Consider the following 16,667-nt stretch of genomic DNA (forward strand, 5'->3'; position numbering starts at 1 on the left):
GCATGGTTGCAGGGTTGCCCTGTCAGGATCCAGTCCGACAATGCTACAGCAGTGGCTTATATCAATCACCAAGAGTCATCCAGCTCAAGTAAACCAGATCTTAATCTGGGCAGAAAGACATGTGCCATGCATATCGGCAGTCTTCATTCCGGGGGGTAGAGAACTGGCAGGTGGACTACTTGAGCCGCCAGCAGTTAGACCCAGGGGAATGGTCTCTCCACCACAACGTCTTTTTGGCCATATGCCAGAGATGGGGGTTCTGGATATAGATCTTTGCGTCCAGGTTCAAACACAAAGTCGGCAACTGTGTCAAGAATGAGGGATCCCCTTGCATGCGGGACAGATGCGTTGGTTACTCCATGGCATCAGTTCTCCGATTTATGCGTTCCCTCCTATTCTGCTACTGCCAAGACTGATTTGCAGGATCAGGCAGGGAAAGAAGTCTGTGCTTCTGATGGCCCAGAAGAGCTTGGTATGCAGAAATAGTGGAGATGGCGGTAGGCTCTCCATGGACCCTACCGTCCAGACCTGCTATCCCAGGAACTGGTACTCCATCCCACCTTACAAACACTAAATTTAACGGTTTGGCTATTGAAACCCACATTCTGAAGAATTGTGGGCTTTTGGGCCCTGTGATATCTACCTTGATTAATGCAAACCAGCTTCCAGAATGATCATAGAGTCTGGAAAGCATGTTTCCTGGTGTGAATCCAGGGGTTGGCACCCCAGAAATAAAATGTCATAGGCAGAATCCTAACCCATTTTTCAGAAATGCGAGATGAAACTGGCCTTGAGTACCATCAAGGGCCAAGTCTCAGCCTTATCGGTTCTGTTTCAACGTCCACTTGCTTCACACTCTGGTCCGAAGCTTTATACAAGGGGTAACGTGCCTTAATCCTCCAGTTAGGGTGCCTCTGAACCCCTGGGATTTGAATTTGGTTCAGCTTTACAGAAGCAGCCTTGTGAACCGATACATCAAATTCCCTTAGTTCTGTTGACAAGGAAATACATTTTTCTGGTGGCCATTTCTTCTACCAGAAGGGTATCAGAATTAGCGGCTCTTGTAAAGAACCGTATCTGATAATGCACAAGGATAGAGTGGTGTTACGCCCTCATCCTAGTTTGGTCTCGGGTTTTCATCTAAACCAAGATATTGTTCTGCTTTTTCCCCCCCAAATCCCTGTTCTATGGAAGAGAAGTCACTACATTATTTGGATGTAGTGAGAGCAGTGAAAGCCTATCTGGAAGCGATGGCTCAGGTTCGCAAAACGGATGTTTTGTTTGTATTGCCAGAGGGTCCTAAGAGGACAGGCAGCATCAAAATCTACCACTGCTAAATGGATTCGACAAGTAATTGTTCAAGCTTATGTTTTGAAGCAAAAGATTCCACCTTTTCAGATCAAGGCGCATTCCACTAGGGCTATTGCTTCGTGGGCAGTGCATCACCAGGCCTCCATGGCTCAAATCTGCAAGGCCGCAACCTCATCATCAATCCATACATTCACCAAATTTTATCAGGTGGATGTGAGAAGGAAAGAGGACATCGCCTTTGGGCATAGTGTGCTGCAGACAGCGGTACAGGGTCCTCAGGTCTGAGTACACCCTATGTGCGATTCCCCTCAGATAGCATAGCTCTGGGACATCCCACCAGTAATTACTGAGTCTGTGTCCTGTGAAGGAGGAGAAATAAAAATCCTATTTTATAACAGCTTACCTGTAAAATACTTTTCTTTTGGAGGTACATCACAGGACAGAGGTCCCTCCCCTCTAATACACTTATATTGCTTTTCTACAAAACTGAGGTACCTCCAGTAGGAGGAGGGGTTATATGGGGGGGATTGAACTTCCTGTCTAGGGTGTGCCAGTGTCCAATCACCTAGTGATACCCTATAACCCACCAGTAATCACCGAGTCAGTGTCCCATGATATACCTCAAAAGAAAAGGGTTTTACAGGTAAGCTGTTATAAAAATCCTATTTTTATTCACACCAACTCATTCAGCAACCAAGCTGCCATGATCATGCAATGAGAGGTTTCAATAACAGTTAAGCTGGGAGAATGCCAAGAAAAATCAAGCAATAGTCTGATTTTCCTTTTTTTACAGTCAGAACAGAGGATGGTACCAACTGTACAAAAATTCTTGGACAGAGGCTCTTGTTTGACTGCTTGATCATCATTTCTGATCAGGTCTTATTTATCAGGGTTCTCGTATAAAAACAGTAAAAATAAAAAAAAAGATGTACCAGTTACTTACCGGTAGCTGTCTTTCTGGGAAATCTTCCAGGATGGCACACCTGAAATGAGAGGCTCCTCCCTACAGGAAACACAAGCAATCGACAGCTGTTTTAAGTCCCCACCCTTCCCCTCGATCCTCAGTTTGTTGAGAAGTAACTCCTGAACCCGGTTCACAAGGGAAATCATTCCTCATAGGCACTCATCTTCTAGTGTTCTACAGTTTTCCCTCCTTCAATGGGCGGGAAGTAGGCCTGCTGTCCTGGAAGATTTCCCAGAAAGACAGCTAGCGGTAAGTAACTGATACCTTTCTCAAGTCATCTTCCAGGACGGCACACCTGAGGAGGATAAACAAGTACCTCAGGCCTACCTTAGGGTGAGGCCACTGCAAGACCCTCTTGGCGAAACTTGGTTCTGCAGTGAGCTTTACCTCCACTCCATATGCTTGGTGAAGGCATCTTAGCTGGATCATGCGGCTGATCTGCAGGTCTGCTCCACAGATGTCCCTGCCTTTTCTGCTTCGGATGCAGTATCTAGGTGGAATGGGCTCTTAAAGATGCAATCAGAAAACACGTTAAACTTGTAGGTTAGCAATGTTGCCTGTCTCACATCTAACCACCATGGCCTATTGTGCCCGTAGGTGCTACTTAGAACCACTAAAAAGATAAAATCAGAGAGCTGTGTTGTAAGACAAGGACACCACATTGATCAATAAGAGGGCCTGTCTTAACACTACCCTGTTCAGGGAAATAAAACTGCAAACAACCTTTTGTTCCTTTTTAGCTTTAAGTCAGCAAAGACTAAAGGGAAGCCTACTTAAGGGTAATAGATTAACAGAAGCTTGATCCCTGGGTTTAAGGCATGCCCAATCTATGGCTTTACTTACACCTGAGAGCCTGCTTCAGGAGATTAAAGTCTCTAGCAGGAGTAGACTACCCATATTTCTACGTCTAGTTTTGCTAGAAGGGTAAAATGAAGGCCATGCACAGAGCCAAAACCTATTCAATCAGGTATTCATCTTTATACTTCATCCTCAGGCCCTAATACTCCTCTAGTAAGAACTTGGAGAGTTCTGTTCAAACAGGGTGATTCATTATCCCCTTCCTCCAGTGTCCCATGACCCTACAGGGCTTCAACCCTAGGAAATCGTTATGGCATCCCTGAATGTAAGGGGTAGAGGCTTTCTGACACAAGACATCTGCAGCCAGAATTCCTGGCCCCTCCATGGAAAAGGCTGAAATACAAAAAGGTGATACATGTATTAATATCACAAACCAAAAGATCATAGATTGTGGGCACGGCACAATAGATTTAGACAGAAAGGACACAAGCATAGACAACAGTGTTGTGTATCTGAGTGATTAGCTAAACTGATATATCAAATATGGCAAGCGATCCAAATCTGAACCTCAATGTAGACAAACAGTCCTCACAGTCTGGTTTTCTGATGTGCTGCCAAGATGTAAAAACCCATTAAGACACAAGCAAACCCTAAATGCTGCATATTTCTGAAGTGCAGCTAGCTAGGTCATAACTCATAAATGCAGAAAGGACAGGAACCCCCTTTACTGTTGTGTTTTACTGATGTACAGCAAAGCAAGGCTATAAATATAAAGACAGAAAGACCCAAACTTCCATGTTGCGTATTTCTGACAAACCACCAAATACAGTTATAAGATCAATATGAACACCAACTCCTGTGTTGTGAATTTCTGCCATTTCACAGAGTAAAATATGGAACACAATCCTTTGTCATGCACTTCTGTAGTGTAGTTCAGATAGAACCAACACTGAGAAAGGACACAAGCAACCTGCAGCATTGTGTTTTTTCTGAACAGCAGTAAGGCAGGATGAAACAAAGCACCAACAAGCTTCAATCTTGAGTATTTCTGCTGTGCAACATAACAGACACTGAGAAAAAAAAAAAAAAAAAAAAAAAAAAACAGACAGCCTTTACAGCTGCAATCTTTCTGGTCTGCTGCAAAATATGACAGACAATAACTCCATGATGAGTATTGCTGCTGCGTAGCAAAGCCTCAACCAGAAGTGACAGATAAGCTTAGGGCTTCCACACCCGTGCGACCCAACCTGTGACTTGGGACTGCAAGACACATGAGAAGTCATACACTGGCTTCCAATGGGTACCATTCGTGTCTGCAACTCCAGCAGTCTCCGATTCCTGGATCCACAGACCTCAAGATAACACAGGTCGCAGGGAAAATAGCAATTTTCAGGTCAAACAAGTGAGGGGTCCCCAATGCTGTGACTCCCTGGAGGAGTGCAGCCAACAACCCCCTGCTGTGTATCCCTAAGATGTAGAAAGGTAGATAAATACCGCTCACTGCTGTGCATGATATACAAACGATAAGGCAGTAAATATAGGACACAGGACAAACATTCAATCTTTGTGTATGTCTGATGTGTAGCAATATACCAATACTTAGCAGAGATGCCACCATCCTCAATGTGTCTCAGCTGAGCAGCAAAAAACAAAAATCTGAAAAAAACAAAACATGACAAGCAACCTTCACTGCTGTGTTTTTTGATATGCAGCCAATAAGGCAGTATATGCAAGACAAAAGGACAGACAACCTTCAATCTTGTATATGTCTGATGTGCAACAATATAACAAATCTGAATAGAAATAGCACATCCATATTGAATTGAGTTGGCCTTGCGACTCAACATCTCAAATCACATGGCTAAAATCTGCACGACACCACTTTGTGGTGCTGCACGGATTACCAAAGGCAGTATATGTGCTACCCCTGGCAGGGGTTCAATTTGTATTTCTGCTATGTAGCCCATCAAATTTGAATACATTTTCACTGCTGCCTTTCTGATAAGGCAGCAACAGGGCACAAAACCCCACAGACCTTACTCCTGTATGTCTGATGTGCAACAATAAAACACTCTGAATAGAGATAGCACATCCATATTGAAATGATTTGTCATGCAACTCAACATGTCAAATCGCATGCTTAAACTCGGCAGCCATTGCAGTTAATAGCACTGTCTGAATCAGCACAATGCCACTTTGCAGTGCTGCACTGATTACCAGAGGCAGTATATTTACTACCCCCTAGCCCAGGTTCAATTTGTATTTCTGCTATGCAGCCCAACAAATCAGGACCATCAAACTTCACTGCTGCCTTTGATAAGTAACCAACAAGGCAAAGCCCCACAGACAAACCTCAATCTTGTGCATGTCTGATGTGCAGCAATATCACCGTTATAAGCAGAGATGTCAGACTCAATGTGCATTGATGTTTTGCAGCACAAAACCAGAGAGTACAGGCCACCTTCACTGTTGTATTTTTCTGATCTGTAGCCAAACAAAGCAGTACCTTTAGGATCTAAAGGACAGTAAACAAGCTTCAGTGCATTTAGCAGAGATGTCACAAATTTCAATGTGCATTTCTGCTGTGCCACAAAAACATCCCAGCAAGGACAAACCTTCACTACTGAGGTCTACTGGTGTAGAGCCAAGTAGGTGTCATGGTGTATCCCTTTATGAAATAACCAACAGGGGCAATTTCATAGGCATAGCCTGGGCTGTAGATACTAAACCTTCACCATCACTGAAGGAACAAATCCTAAAATGGTTGGACACCCTACTATATTAGTTATCCTACCTTACCTCCATAGACTGAGCATACACTAGCCAGCTCATACCCAGGTGGGGGCTGATTAGCAACTAAAGTCTCAATGAGCCCAGCCCTAGAGACCAATTTAAGACAGCCTCTAGAAGAGGTGGTTACCAATTTAGCCTGGGGGTAAATAGCTACTTGCAGGCTTCAAACAAGCAATCATGTAGCTCTTGCATAGGTCTACACAGAAAATCCTCAATTAAAAAGGATGTAGGAAACAATGTTAAATCGCCTTTAGATCTGCCACAGTGGATTGTAGCCCAAAACAAAAAAAGGTTTTTCTTACCTCCTACACTATAATATAACCAGTGTAAAGGTGGAGTGGGAGGTTGGAGCCTATGAAAGTTACCTATAGCAAGCAACCCCCAAAAGGAGGATCTGTCACAAAGGAACCCCTACTGTGCCACACAGACGCTTGTTCCCTGCTCATCGTTGAATGTTAGGCCAGCTTTTAAGCATGTTGAAGTAACTTCAGATTCCTAGCAGCTGGGCTAATAGGGCTGGTAACCTAGTGCACCTGGTGACCAGGGGAGCTTCTGAATTCAACCACTGCCCAATTAATAACTTGTTCAGTGGTATACCTGGCCTGTAAGTAACTTTGTATCTACCAGGTCCCCTCTGTACGCTATATGCATCCCTACTAACGTACTACAACTGGGCATGTAGGGAGAGGCTGGCAACCTACTGTTGTGATAACCAGTGTCTCTGCTGCAAGAGGGAGCTGTGGCTGGTGGTTTTAGCAGTAGCATCTGGGCCATTTGTATCCCAACCCCAGGTTCTGCACTGGACCAGTCAGTATATACATGGGGAAGGGGGGAGCAAAGGCCTACCTACCCTCTTTCCCTTCTGAGGTGGTTTAGGCACACTCACTCCTCTGCACCACCTGTTCACCATACAACGTCTCTGATGTAAGGGAGCTGCGGCTGGCGTTTTTAGCAGAAGCATCAGGGCCATTTGAATCCAGACCCCAGGGGAGATTGGCAAATGCCCAGAAACCCTCTGGCTGGAATTGGGGATTTTGCAGCTAAATTCCCAAAGGAAAGTACTCACTGTTGTCTTCCCTTTTGCCACAGCCAGCAGGCTTGCTTTTCCATCCTTATGGTCCACACACAAGGAGGAGACCCGCTAAAGTGACCCCCCCCACTGCTGTCCCCATAGGGAGATGCAAGGTTAGGCTGTGTCCTGCACTGTACCAGTCAGTATATACACATGGGGGGGTCCCCCCAATGCCTTCCATTCCTCATTCCCATCTGAGGTGGTTAAGGCAGACATCCACTGTAGTGAACTGGTGCCTCCTCGCTCTGGCGAAAGGAGGATGTGGGCACCTGCTCCTGCTGACTCAGCCTTCCCTCCTGGGTAAGAATGCTGCCGCCATTTTCCTGAAGTTTGAAAATGATGCGGGTGCTTGTCACCACGCCCTCTCCAGCAGCCCACGCAAGCTACCGGGGGCCCAGGAGTCGGGGACACGATCCACCTGGAAAGAACCGATGGCCAGCACCCCCGTCTGAACAGCCACCTGGACAGGTAAGGAGGGGGGGACCGGATAATGGCCCCAGAAGTTCTGGGTACACCAGTGTACCCAGGGTCCTTCAGCTCTCAGGGGGGGCGTTCCAATTTCTGCTGCCCCCCCTGAGGAAAAGATAGGGGAATCCCCCAGGAAGGATAAGAATATCCTGCCAGACCCAGAGGCTTCCCAAGTTTGTGGTCCGGCTCCCAGGGGGGAACCACCAGCCCCAGGTCATTTGGAACTAACAGTTTTGCTGTGTAGGGAGAAACAATCAAAAACTGAGGATCAAGGGGGGAAGGGTGGGGACTTAAACCAGCTGTCAATTGATTGCGTTTCTTGTAGGGAGGAGCCTCTCATCTCAGGTGTGCCGTCCTGGAAGGTGACTTGAGGAAAATAGTTTTTCCACATATAGGAAAACTTTTGGAGTTTGTCCCATATGGAATTTTTCGATTTTCTCAGCAAGTACCCCACTTTAGGTTCACTTAATTTTCCATAGAAGGCGTTAGGACAAAAATTGTGTACTTTAAAGCTATGTGCACCCATAGATTGCATTTGAAGAATAAGGTCAAACACCTGAAGTAGTCAGGAAGACATGCTTTTAAGCCAATAGCTCAGTCCTGTATTGCTTTTAGTGAAAGATAAAATTATAAAGGTATACAATTTATGTGGTTTTAGAATGACAGAACAATTTAGATAGTATACAAGTATTGAGAAAAACCAAATCCAGCACTTTAAAAACCTCAGAATCCATTCTAAATTACAACTTTTTTAATATTTTAAAAGCACAAACTCTATTATGTATATACATCCAAGACTAAAAGCCCTTGCCATTGTTAATGGTGTTATAAATGTTTCAGTGTAGATATCACAAGAACAGACAGCTCCAAGTCTTTCAAGTCCCAAGGAATTTCTCCAGCTTTTCATACAGCTCACAAAAGCACCATCTACATGGACAAAATCAATTTCAAGAAATCCAGCAAGCATTGACCCCTTTTCCTGTACTCTTCTACAGGAAAATCTGTTAATAGGGCATTCTATATGCCAAGGCTGAAAAATACATTCAAGCCTTCAATGTCCATTAAGTTGTGGAGAATCCAGTAGGATACATGTTTACCAACTAGTTTATTGCTGCAATTTACAAAAATGTCAAATGTTAGATAACCCTTAGCTTCTCTACAACCATTTAATTTGAATTGATAGCAACACCATAAGTGTGAGCCAAGCCACTAAGCTGGTTATAGATGGGGCGATTTTCTTTGGGTTGAAGAAAAAACCCCACTTGATTCCTCCAACAGGCACTGTTCATTGGGGGAATCTCTACCATAGAGAGTGTTTTCCCGAAGGGTGGGGGGGGGGGCACCGGGATCTGTCCAAGAGAACAGCGATTGCTGCAGGCAATAATCACATGAAAAGAAAAAGCCGACATGTTGGTTGTACCAAAGTTAATCACTCAACTTGCATACAGTCTGCTCATACATTGTTTAAATCTCAGCTGATCACTCAGATGGGGGAAAAAAAAAAAAAAAAAAAAAAAAAAAGGTTCAGCACAGAAATGATCTTTCTATCATATGAAGAAACAAGCGTTAGCACACTTACATTCAGCATTCATCTTATGAAGAACATGCATCTGAATTTTCGAATAGTCACCATGGTATGAAAGTGCCAGGCTATTCAGTTCTTTCCACTCATATTTGAAGATGGACACTTGTGCCCCTTCAAGACACTCATCTGTAACTGAACAAAGATACAAGAAAATTCAATGCAACAATCCACTTTGCTACTTTTAAATAAACACCAAAATTGCACTTCCAGCCTCATTTGACAGCGCAATTTCAATCATGTGTGTATTTTATTGAAATCTTGTATTCATCCTGCTACAGTGTTACAATGAATGCCATTTAAATCATTACCTTTAAACACCAAACAGCCAAAAGAATGAAAGTGGCTGAATATTAGAGAACAAAAAACACAGAACCACCACACACTTCTGTAGTCACAATCAGCCTAAGGCAATGATGGCAAACCTTGGCACCCCCGATGTTTTGGAACTACATTTCCTATGATGCCCCAGTACACTGCAGAGTGCATGAGCATCATGGGAAATGTAGTTGCAAGACATCTGTGGTGCCAATGTTTGCCATCACTGGCCTAGGGTGTCAATGATAGTCGTCACACTAAGACAGGATGTGAATTACTGGCATGACAAGCTGAAAATTAAAGCCCAAAGAGAACCAAATGCAGTTCTAATAAACTGGTAGGCTGCAAAGTGTCTCACTGTTCTTTGGTTTAGGTACCATGTTAGGCCTTTATTACTACATGGTTCATTTTGTTTGATTGGCTGTTTCCAATTAGATTTCTATATACTCTGCATAGGTCTTCCCTACACCTGCCCCCCACAGGACTTAGGAGTTTTGGGTTTCAAAGCAAGCTTAGGCGGTCATCTACTTGCATTTTGAAGAGGCACAAGTGTCTTATTTCCACTTTAGGGCGAGCTACCTACATGAGCAAGTTTCTAATGTCAGAAATACCCAGGGAACAATTAAAGTGGTTCTAAATCCCCATTTGAATGCATTCTATACATTAAAGTGGATGTAAACCTGATTCATGAAATTTAAGCACATATCTCCAGCAGGGCCATCTTTAATTTTGATTGGACCACCTCCCCAGCTAGACTCAAAATGAGTTTACTGCAGCTGACCAGGTAGCGATTGCAATTGGCTGCAAGGTTACAAGACATAATTTCTACTTCCCCGATTAGTTGCTAGAGGTTACAAAAACATTACTGCTCATTAATTGGTTTCTAGAGGTTACTGCATATCAACCTCTCCATCAAATTGCAGGTGTGGTCAAACTGCACTAGCATTGAGGATTGTACTATGTAAAGAGTGCACTATGTACAGAGTGCAAGGTTGAGGGGTACATTATGTGTAGGGTTCAGGGGGTGAGGTGGGTGCAAAGTGCAGGAATGCATGGCTCTCCCCCCCATCCAGATTCCAGTACAGAGCTCCACCCTTTCAGCGGACCTCCGTTTTAAGTAACCCTCACCTTGCACAGGTGCTTTAAGTTTGGGTCACTGGCTTGGTATTGCTAACCGCTCCATTTTATCTATGGAAAATTGCCAAAGCATCACTTATTGGGGTAGTTGAGGACCAAGGTTGGGAACCATGGCGATAAACAAGCAAAATGCACAAAGCCTCAAGGTCTCAGGTAGTTTCCTTTACCAGGAGACAGTGATAAGGCATAAACCCCCCCCCCCCCATATTATTCACAAGCATTAAACACTTGGTAGTTTGAAAAAAGATCTTCCAAAACACTTAGTGAATTAGTGATAGTTATACAATGTTTAGCAGAAAGGGTACTAACCTTTATGTTTTTCGTCAAGGAGATCTCCCTTTATACCCCAAATATCTACAATTTCATGATCAGGAAGCTCGACAGGAGGGAGTGGAACCATTTCTTCCAGTGTTAGCAACTGTACCCAATACCTTTTTGGAGGAACCCCTGAAAAAAAGAGGTCTTGCAATTGCCTGTTGTAGGGCAATGTCCTGTACAACTTACTCCAAATGTAAAGAAGTTTAAAAGCCTCTTTGGAGGTACAGTCACCACAGCCTGTTCTAAAATCAGAGCCAAAGACAACCTAAAAAAATAAAAAATAAATATAAACACATTGATATAAAAGTTGGGAAAAAAAAACCCCAAGTGTTTGACACGCTTACATTGGCACATCCTTTTTTTGTTTACAAGTAACACCCCAAACCGCATAGTTTCTACTTTCCTTAAAATCTTCTTAGGAGTTCATTGGGGACATCGGTGTAATTATGAGTCAGGACAGTTATACTGCAGCCTGCAGGAGCTTGGACAGTTTTTTGAAAAGTGTACACCATAAAAAAGGTTGTGTGGGAGTGCCATCAGTCACCCCCCCCCCCCTGCACACCCAATTGCGCTCCATTTTTGGTATTGTGCTGATCACTAGAGGCTGATCTGGTGACAGCCTAAAGATTAAGGCTGGGTTCACACTAGCGATGGATGCAGCCTTGGTCTCAGTTTCAGGGTTGAATTTGAGTTACATTTTTTAGCTGAATTCAGCCCTGAAACTGAGCCAAAGAGGCATAGGACTCCACCACAGGTGAGAACCGGCTCCAGAGAGCCGATCACAATCTCACGTCAAGCGAATTTGATGTGGGGAAACCCGGAACCAATTTGCACTAGTGTGAACCCAGCCTTACTGCTGCTCAGGGGGTTCTAGGCTTCAGCAAAATGGCAGCCTCCAGCAAGAAGAAACAGGAAAAATGCTGTAGGCAGTTTACAGAGCATGCTCATTGTGGTAGCATAATTTAATGCAACTTTTCTTTGCTAAAGAAAATTTATGACATTGTTATGGATAAAGTTCAGCTTTAAGAGGTCTGCCACATCCTTTATATGTATACTGATGGAGCCCCAATCTGGAGAACACAATAGCATAATACAAGAACAGATGTCACAACTATGTATGCAGGAGTCCCCTCTAAATGGCAATATCAATAGGCATACAAAGTGTTGGTATTGAAGCCCATTCAAACTTTTTTGTCTGCCGAATGCATGTACAATTGTATAACTAACTATTCTATGGTATAAAAGTACTGAGTTATTCTAGAGCCCAATTATACTAGGTTGTATGGGTCAAAAGATATTTATGGAGTTGCAGTTAGTGCAGCGATTTCTACATGTGTTTTGGCATACAAGCCAAATGGTGCCATTTTTAAAAATGTATGTTTCCTATACAATGTTTGATATAGGATGCCTTAGGTGGCCATTTTGAAATCGCTCATTCAACAGGTTATAAAATGCCTAGATAGGCAGATGGTGAGGGCAGCAAGAGCCGGAATCAGCAGGAGTCAGCCCCAGTATGGAGGTAAATTTAGGTCTGTAAACTGGCCTCTAGTCATTGCAGCATTAGCCTGATCAGTCCAATGCTGGCCATACATGCAAGTGTTTGCAGCCAAAGGTCCAGACTGCCAATCAAATTTGGTTCAAACAACATTTGAGACCGCCATTTACTAGAAATAAACTTTGGAACAGAAACCATCAAATTTTGTAGAAAGTAAGGATCTTGCTGAACCTTTCCCCAGAGCGTGAACAATTGTACCTGCTAGTTTTGTTACATAATCCCATTAAACAAAAACAGAGTTCCTACATCTATCAAGTCCTTTAAAAAAAAAACAAAAAAAAAAAAAAACATCACAATTCCATACAACAAAAAAAACTGGACGGACAGTATAAAAAAGACCCACGCCCAATTACATTTCAGCAAGTACGAGTGCCCCAATGCTGCAAATAGACTCCAATGCTTTTCAATTCACCAAGAATCTTCAGTGGAAAGGCAGCATGGTGGTTGGTACACTTTGGCAAAATGGATCTACATTTATAAAATTCCTGCTGGATATTTCTACCAGTATGACTGCATTATTTGAAGAGCAGACTTTAAAGTTTGGCATCTCTTTCCAGACCAGTTCAATATTGGGTTGAGTATTTTATGCCCCTTGCATGCCTCCAGCTGCACACCATGCAGACTTCTGTAGACCATAGGTGACTACACTCTAGTGGTTGATCTTTACTTTGTATGATTTACCAACCATCGTGCCTTGCTCCCCCTGATAAAGATTCTTATGTTAATTGAAATGTGTTCGGCTCATTTATAGCATGGAGGCACTTAACTGTCAATAGCATAAAAAGACCTCTATGCCCGAGGACCTAGCGACAATTGTGAGTGCCTCAATGCTATAGAGACCCAGTGCATTTCAATTCCCTGAGTATCTTTTTCAGGGGGAACAAGTGTCACAATTGTCGATAGGTCATCGGGCATAGAGGTCTTTTCACGCTAGCGACAATTGTGGGTGCCTTAATGCTATAAAAAGGCCCAATGCATTTAAATTCAGAGAATCTTCATCAGGGGAACAAGGCAGGGTGGCTGGTAAACCACCACTAGAATGTGGACCTCTGGATTACTACTCTAATGGTTGAGGTTTAATTTGTAGCATTTACCAACCACCCTGCCTTGTCCACCCTGAAGAGGATACTCAGGGAATTGAAATGCACTGGGTCTTTATAGCATTGAGGCACCCACAACTGCCAATAGCATAAAAAGACCATGTCGGATAACCTATTGGTAATGGAGTGCCTCAGTGCTATAAATAGACCCATCATATTTCAATTCACATAAGAATCATCAGGGGTGCAAGGCAGGGTGGTTAATCATACAAAGTAAACACCACTGGAGTATTTAGTCATCCAGAGGTCCACACAGTGTACCGCTAGAGAGTTACAAGGGGCACCAAATCGTTCCCGAAACGAATATTGAAGTGGTCTGGAAAAAAAATGATGCCAAACTAAAGCTTCATTCAGGAAACCTGCCGCCATTCAAATAACCTTTTGCTGTAGCATGGTTTGTGCCCGTAAAAATCCCAACCAGCGGGTACAATTGTTTTATTCTATATAAAGGATATGGCACTGTCTTCTCAAACAAAATCAACTTTTCCCATAGAGTGATGACAATTTTTTTATTGCATAACTGAATTACAGCATGTAGGGTCAGCATTAGGATAGGACTCATTTACATGTGTCTGCCCAGATACACCTTTTACAGCACAAGACAAAAAAGGAGTACATTACCAGCTGCCTGATGGTCAACAATTTGGGGTTCAAAAGAGGGAGTGCGTCAAAAATGGATGGATGGCTGGGGTCAACATCTAAGATGCATGAGAACATAAGCAGCACTTTATTACAGGTGAATGTCAGTCACTAGTAACCTTTTCTGTTGTCCGGGAAAGGGACAATAACTGCTCATCAAAAGGAAGCATGCTTCCGTCACTACAAAATTTTAGCATATTCTTACTGAAAGTGCTCATCAACTTGGCCAGGCTACCTTCATCTAGAGCTGTGTTTCTAGAAGATTCCATGGAACCCTAGTGTTCTTCCAGGGGGTGCAAGGGGTTCCAGGAGCAATGAAGTGTGGGGACCTACAGCAGACACTGACCACCAATGAAGCTGGGACTAATTCTACTGCACTAGGTAAGGAGACATCATTTCTTACATTTCAGGAGTATGGCAAATGTTTCTATATAGGGAAGAATGATAGGAAAGATGGACCATTTATTGAAGAGTGGCAATGCATCCTGATCAGCTCAAGAATGCTTGGATTAGGATTCAAACCCATGTGTGCAAGCATGTAAGGAAACTCATGGGGTACAGGCAATTCATATGCAGCCAAGGATTTACTTGGCTGCAGCTGTACATCTACACACTCTTTACATACATGCAGCTGTGGGCAGAAAACGCTCCCACCAGTTATTTTTTTCCATTGCAATCAATGACTAATCGCTGGGATAAGGTCAGCAGGATCCTTCTACATCAGGGGTCTCCAAACAAGAACAGGCACAGTGTATTGTCCTTCATAATTTAGGCAGGCCAGATTGTAGCCATCATGAGTAGAAGAGCGCAACATTAGTAGGAGTAAACATTGCCACCCCAGCGCTGTCACTGGGAGGAACTGTGCCCCAAGGGCTGGATAAAAATCAAACAAACAATGGGTCACATCCAGCCCCTGAGCCAAAGTTTGGAGACAGTTCTACATTTTGATTTCCTAGTCCTAACATGCCCAAGCTCCTCATCCCTATCAATTTATACGCATCAGTCCAGTGTCACCTACCTCAGAAACTTATATGGAGCCATCATTGCCTACAAACCTCCTCCCAACCCCATTGGGGCCCTTGAACATTTGCTCTAATCAAGAAGAGCTGCCACATTTGGAGGGGCAAGTGGCCACCCCATGTGAGTGCCCAGGCCAAGCAGTGGACCCACTGCCCACTGGCAGGAGGCTGTGAAGTCATGCACCTGAGGGACCTTATTACCCTCAGCCTGTGGTGGGATCCCAGTAGTGAGCATGGATCAGCAAGTACACCTTGTCCTGAATGGTTTTTTTTTTTTTTTTTTTTTTTTTTTTTTAAACACACCCCACACACACAGTTCCACCACTCCATTTTACACATCCCACAGCCTACTGAGGATACCAACTCATAATCTGTAGATTCTGAAGCTTAGAGATTTCCCCAAGGTAAGTGATGAGAAAGGCTGATGTAGTGTCACTGGGGGTCGGGTTAGCTGCCATCAGATCTCAGTGGGTAGTGACATTATCAGGAATGGCACAGATCCATTACAATGTTGAGGAGATCGGACAGCACAGTCACCTACCTTGCAGTGCTTGGCCCACAGACTGTCAGTAGAGCTGACCCTGTACAGAGCGGTGCACACTCCACCAACACACAGCAATGACAAGGGGTCCAGGAGATCCAGAATGTGCAGTAAGACCTCATCGCTCATATCCAGTAACCCCCGGTAGGTGGCGCCCTGGACCCGATTTTCTCCGCCCGCCGCCCGCACCTGCTCTGAAGGTTCCCAACACTGATTAGGCCGCGGAGCCAAACACATCTCGCATCGCTCTGTACTGCCCTCCCCCGCCATCATGTCCGATCGCAGCAAGTCTACCTGCCCCATATTGGCCGGATACCGCTTATATCGTGTAGGACTGTACCAAACCTGACAGGTAGTGGGGGGATCACTGAACGCCTTAAGTCTAAGTAAACCCAGTGACACCGACAGCTTAGCACACCACACACCCTGTGTTCTTATAAACAAGGGATTTCCTATGCTGATGACTGGTGTGCTCGCCATACAGCAATGTGTTGGACTCAACATCTATAGGTGCTAGTTGGTGGAGGTATCACTAGAGGGCGCTGTGCTGATTTGTCCGCTAGTGTTGTAGGGGTTCAGTGTCTGGCCTTCCTCTTCGTGTGCTCATTGGTTCCCACGCTGGATAGATCTACACAGGCGCAGCTTATCACTATGTGCTCAAATCTCGGGGCCATTTCTGGTCAAGTTCCCTAAAAAGGCAAGTATTTGTGCCAGTCTTGTAACATTACTGGCATATGTATCATTGCTACTGAGGACCAGGCCTTTTTCTGACACTTGTTTACAAATTTAAATCAGTATTTTTTGCTAGACAATTTGTTGGAACCCCCAAATGATATATATACATATATATATATGTGTGTGTGCATGTGTTTTTGTAGCAGAGACAGTAGAGAATAAAATGGCGGTCATTGCAATATTTTTCATTGCACTGTATTTGTACAGCAGTGTTTCAAACACCATTTTTACACTTTACAAATGCATATTCATGAGTTGAAAAATTTACAAAACAGGGAAGTTTGCCCATTTTTTTTGTATAATGTGAAAGATGATGT

General features: G+C 43.8%; 1 protein-coding gene across 1 annotated transcript in view; it reads right to left on the reverse strand.

The window, feature by feature from the left end:
• Window positions 1-16,125, reverse strand: part of LOC143987887 (uncharacterized) — a 44,752-nt gene extending 28,627 nt beyond the window's left edge. Inside the window, exons 1-3 of the mRNA XM_077487044.1 lie at window positions 15,616-16,125; window positions 10,753-11,026; window positions 8,986-9,123 (exon numbers count right to left, since the gene is read on the reverse strand). Of these exons, the coding sequence (XP_077343170.1) occupies window positions 8,986-9,123; window positions 10,753-11,026; window positions 15,616-16,119 (916 nt within the window). The 5' untranslated portion in view covers window positions 16,120-16,125. The remainder of the gene's footprint in view (window positions 1-8,985; window positions 9,124-10,752; window positions 11,027-15,615) is intronic.
• Window positions 16,126-16,667: the final 542 nt, after the last annotated feature.

The sequence above is a fragment of the Lithobates pipiens genome, unplaced genomic scaffold (assembly GCF_037356315.1).
Source record: "Lithobates pipiens isolate NorthernLeopardFrog02 unplaced genomic scaffold, aLitPip1_a1.2 Scaffold_18, whole genome shotgun sequence".
NCBI lineage: Eukaryota > Metazoa > Chordata > Amphibia > Anura > Ranidae > Lithobates > Lithobates pipiens.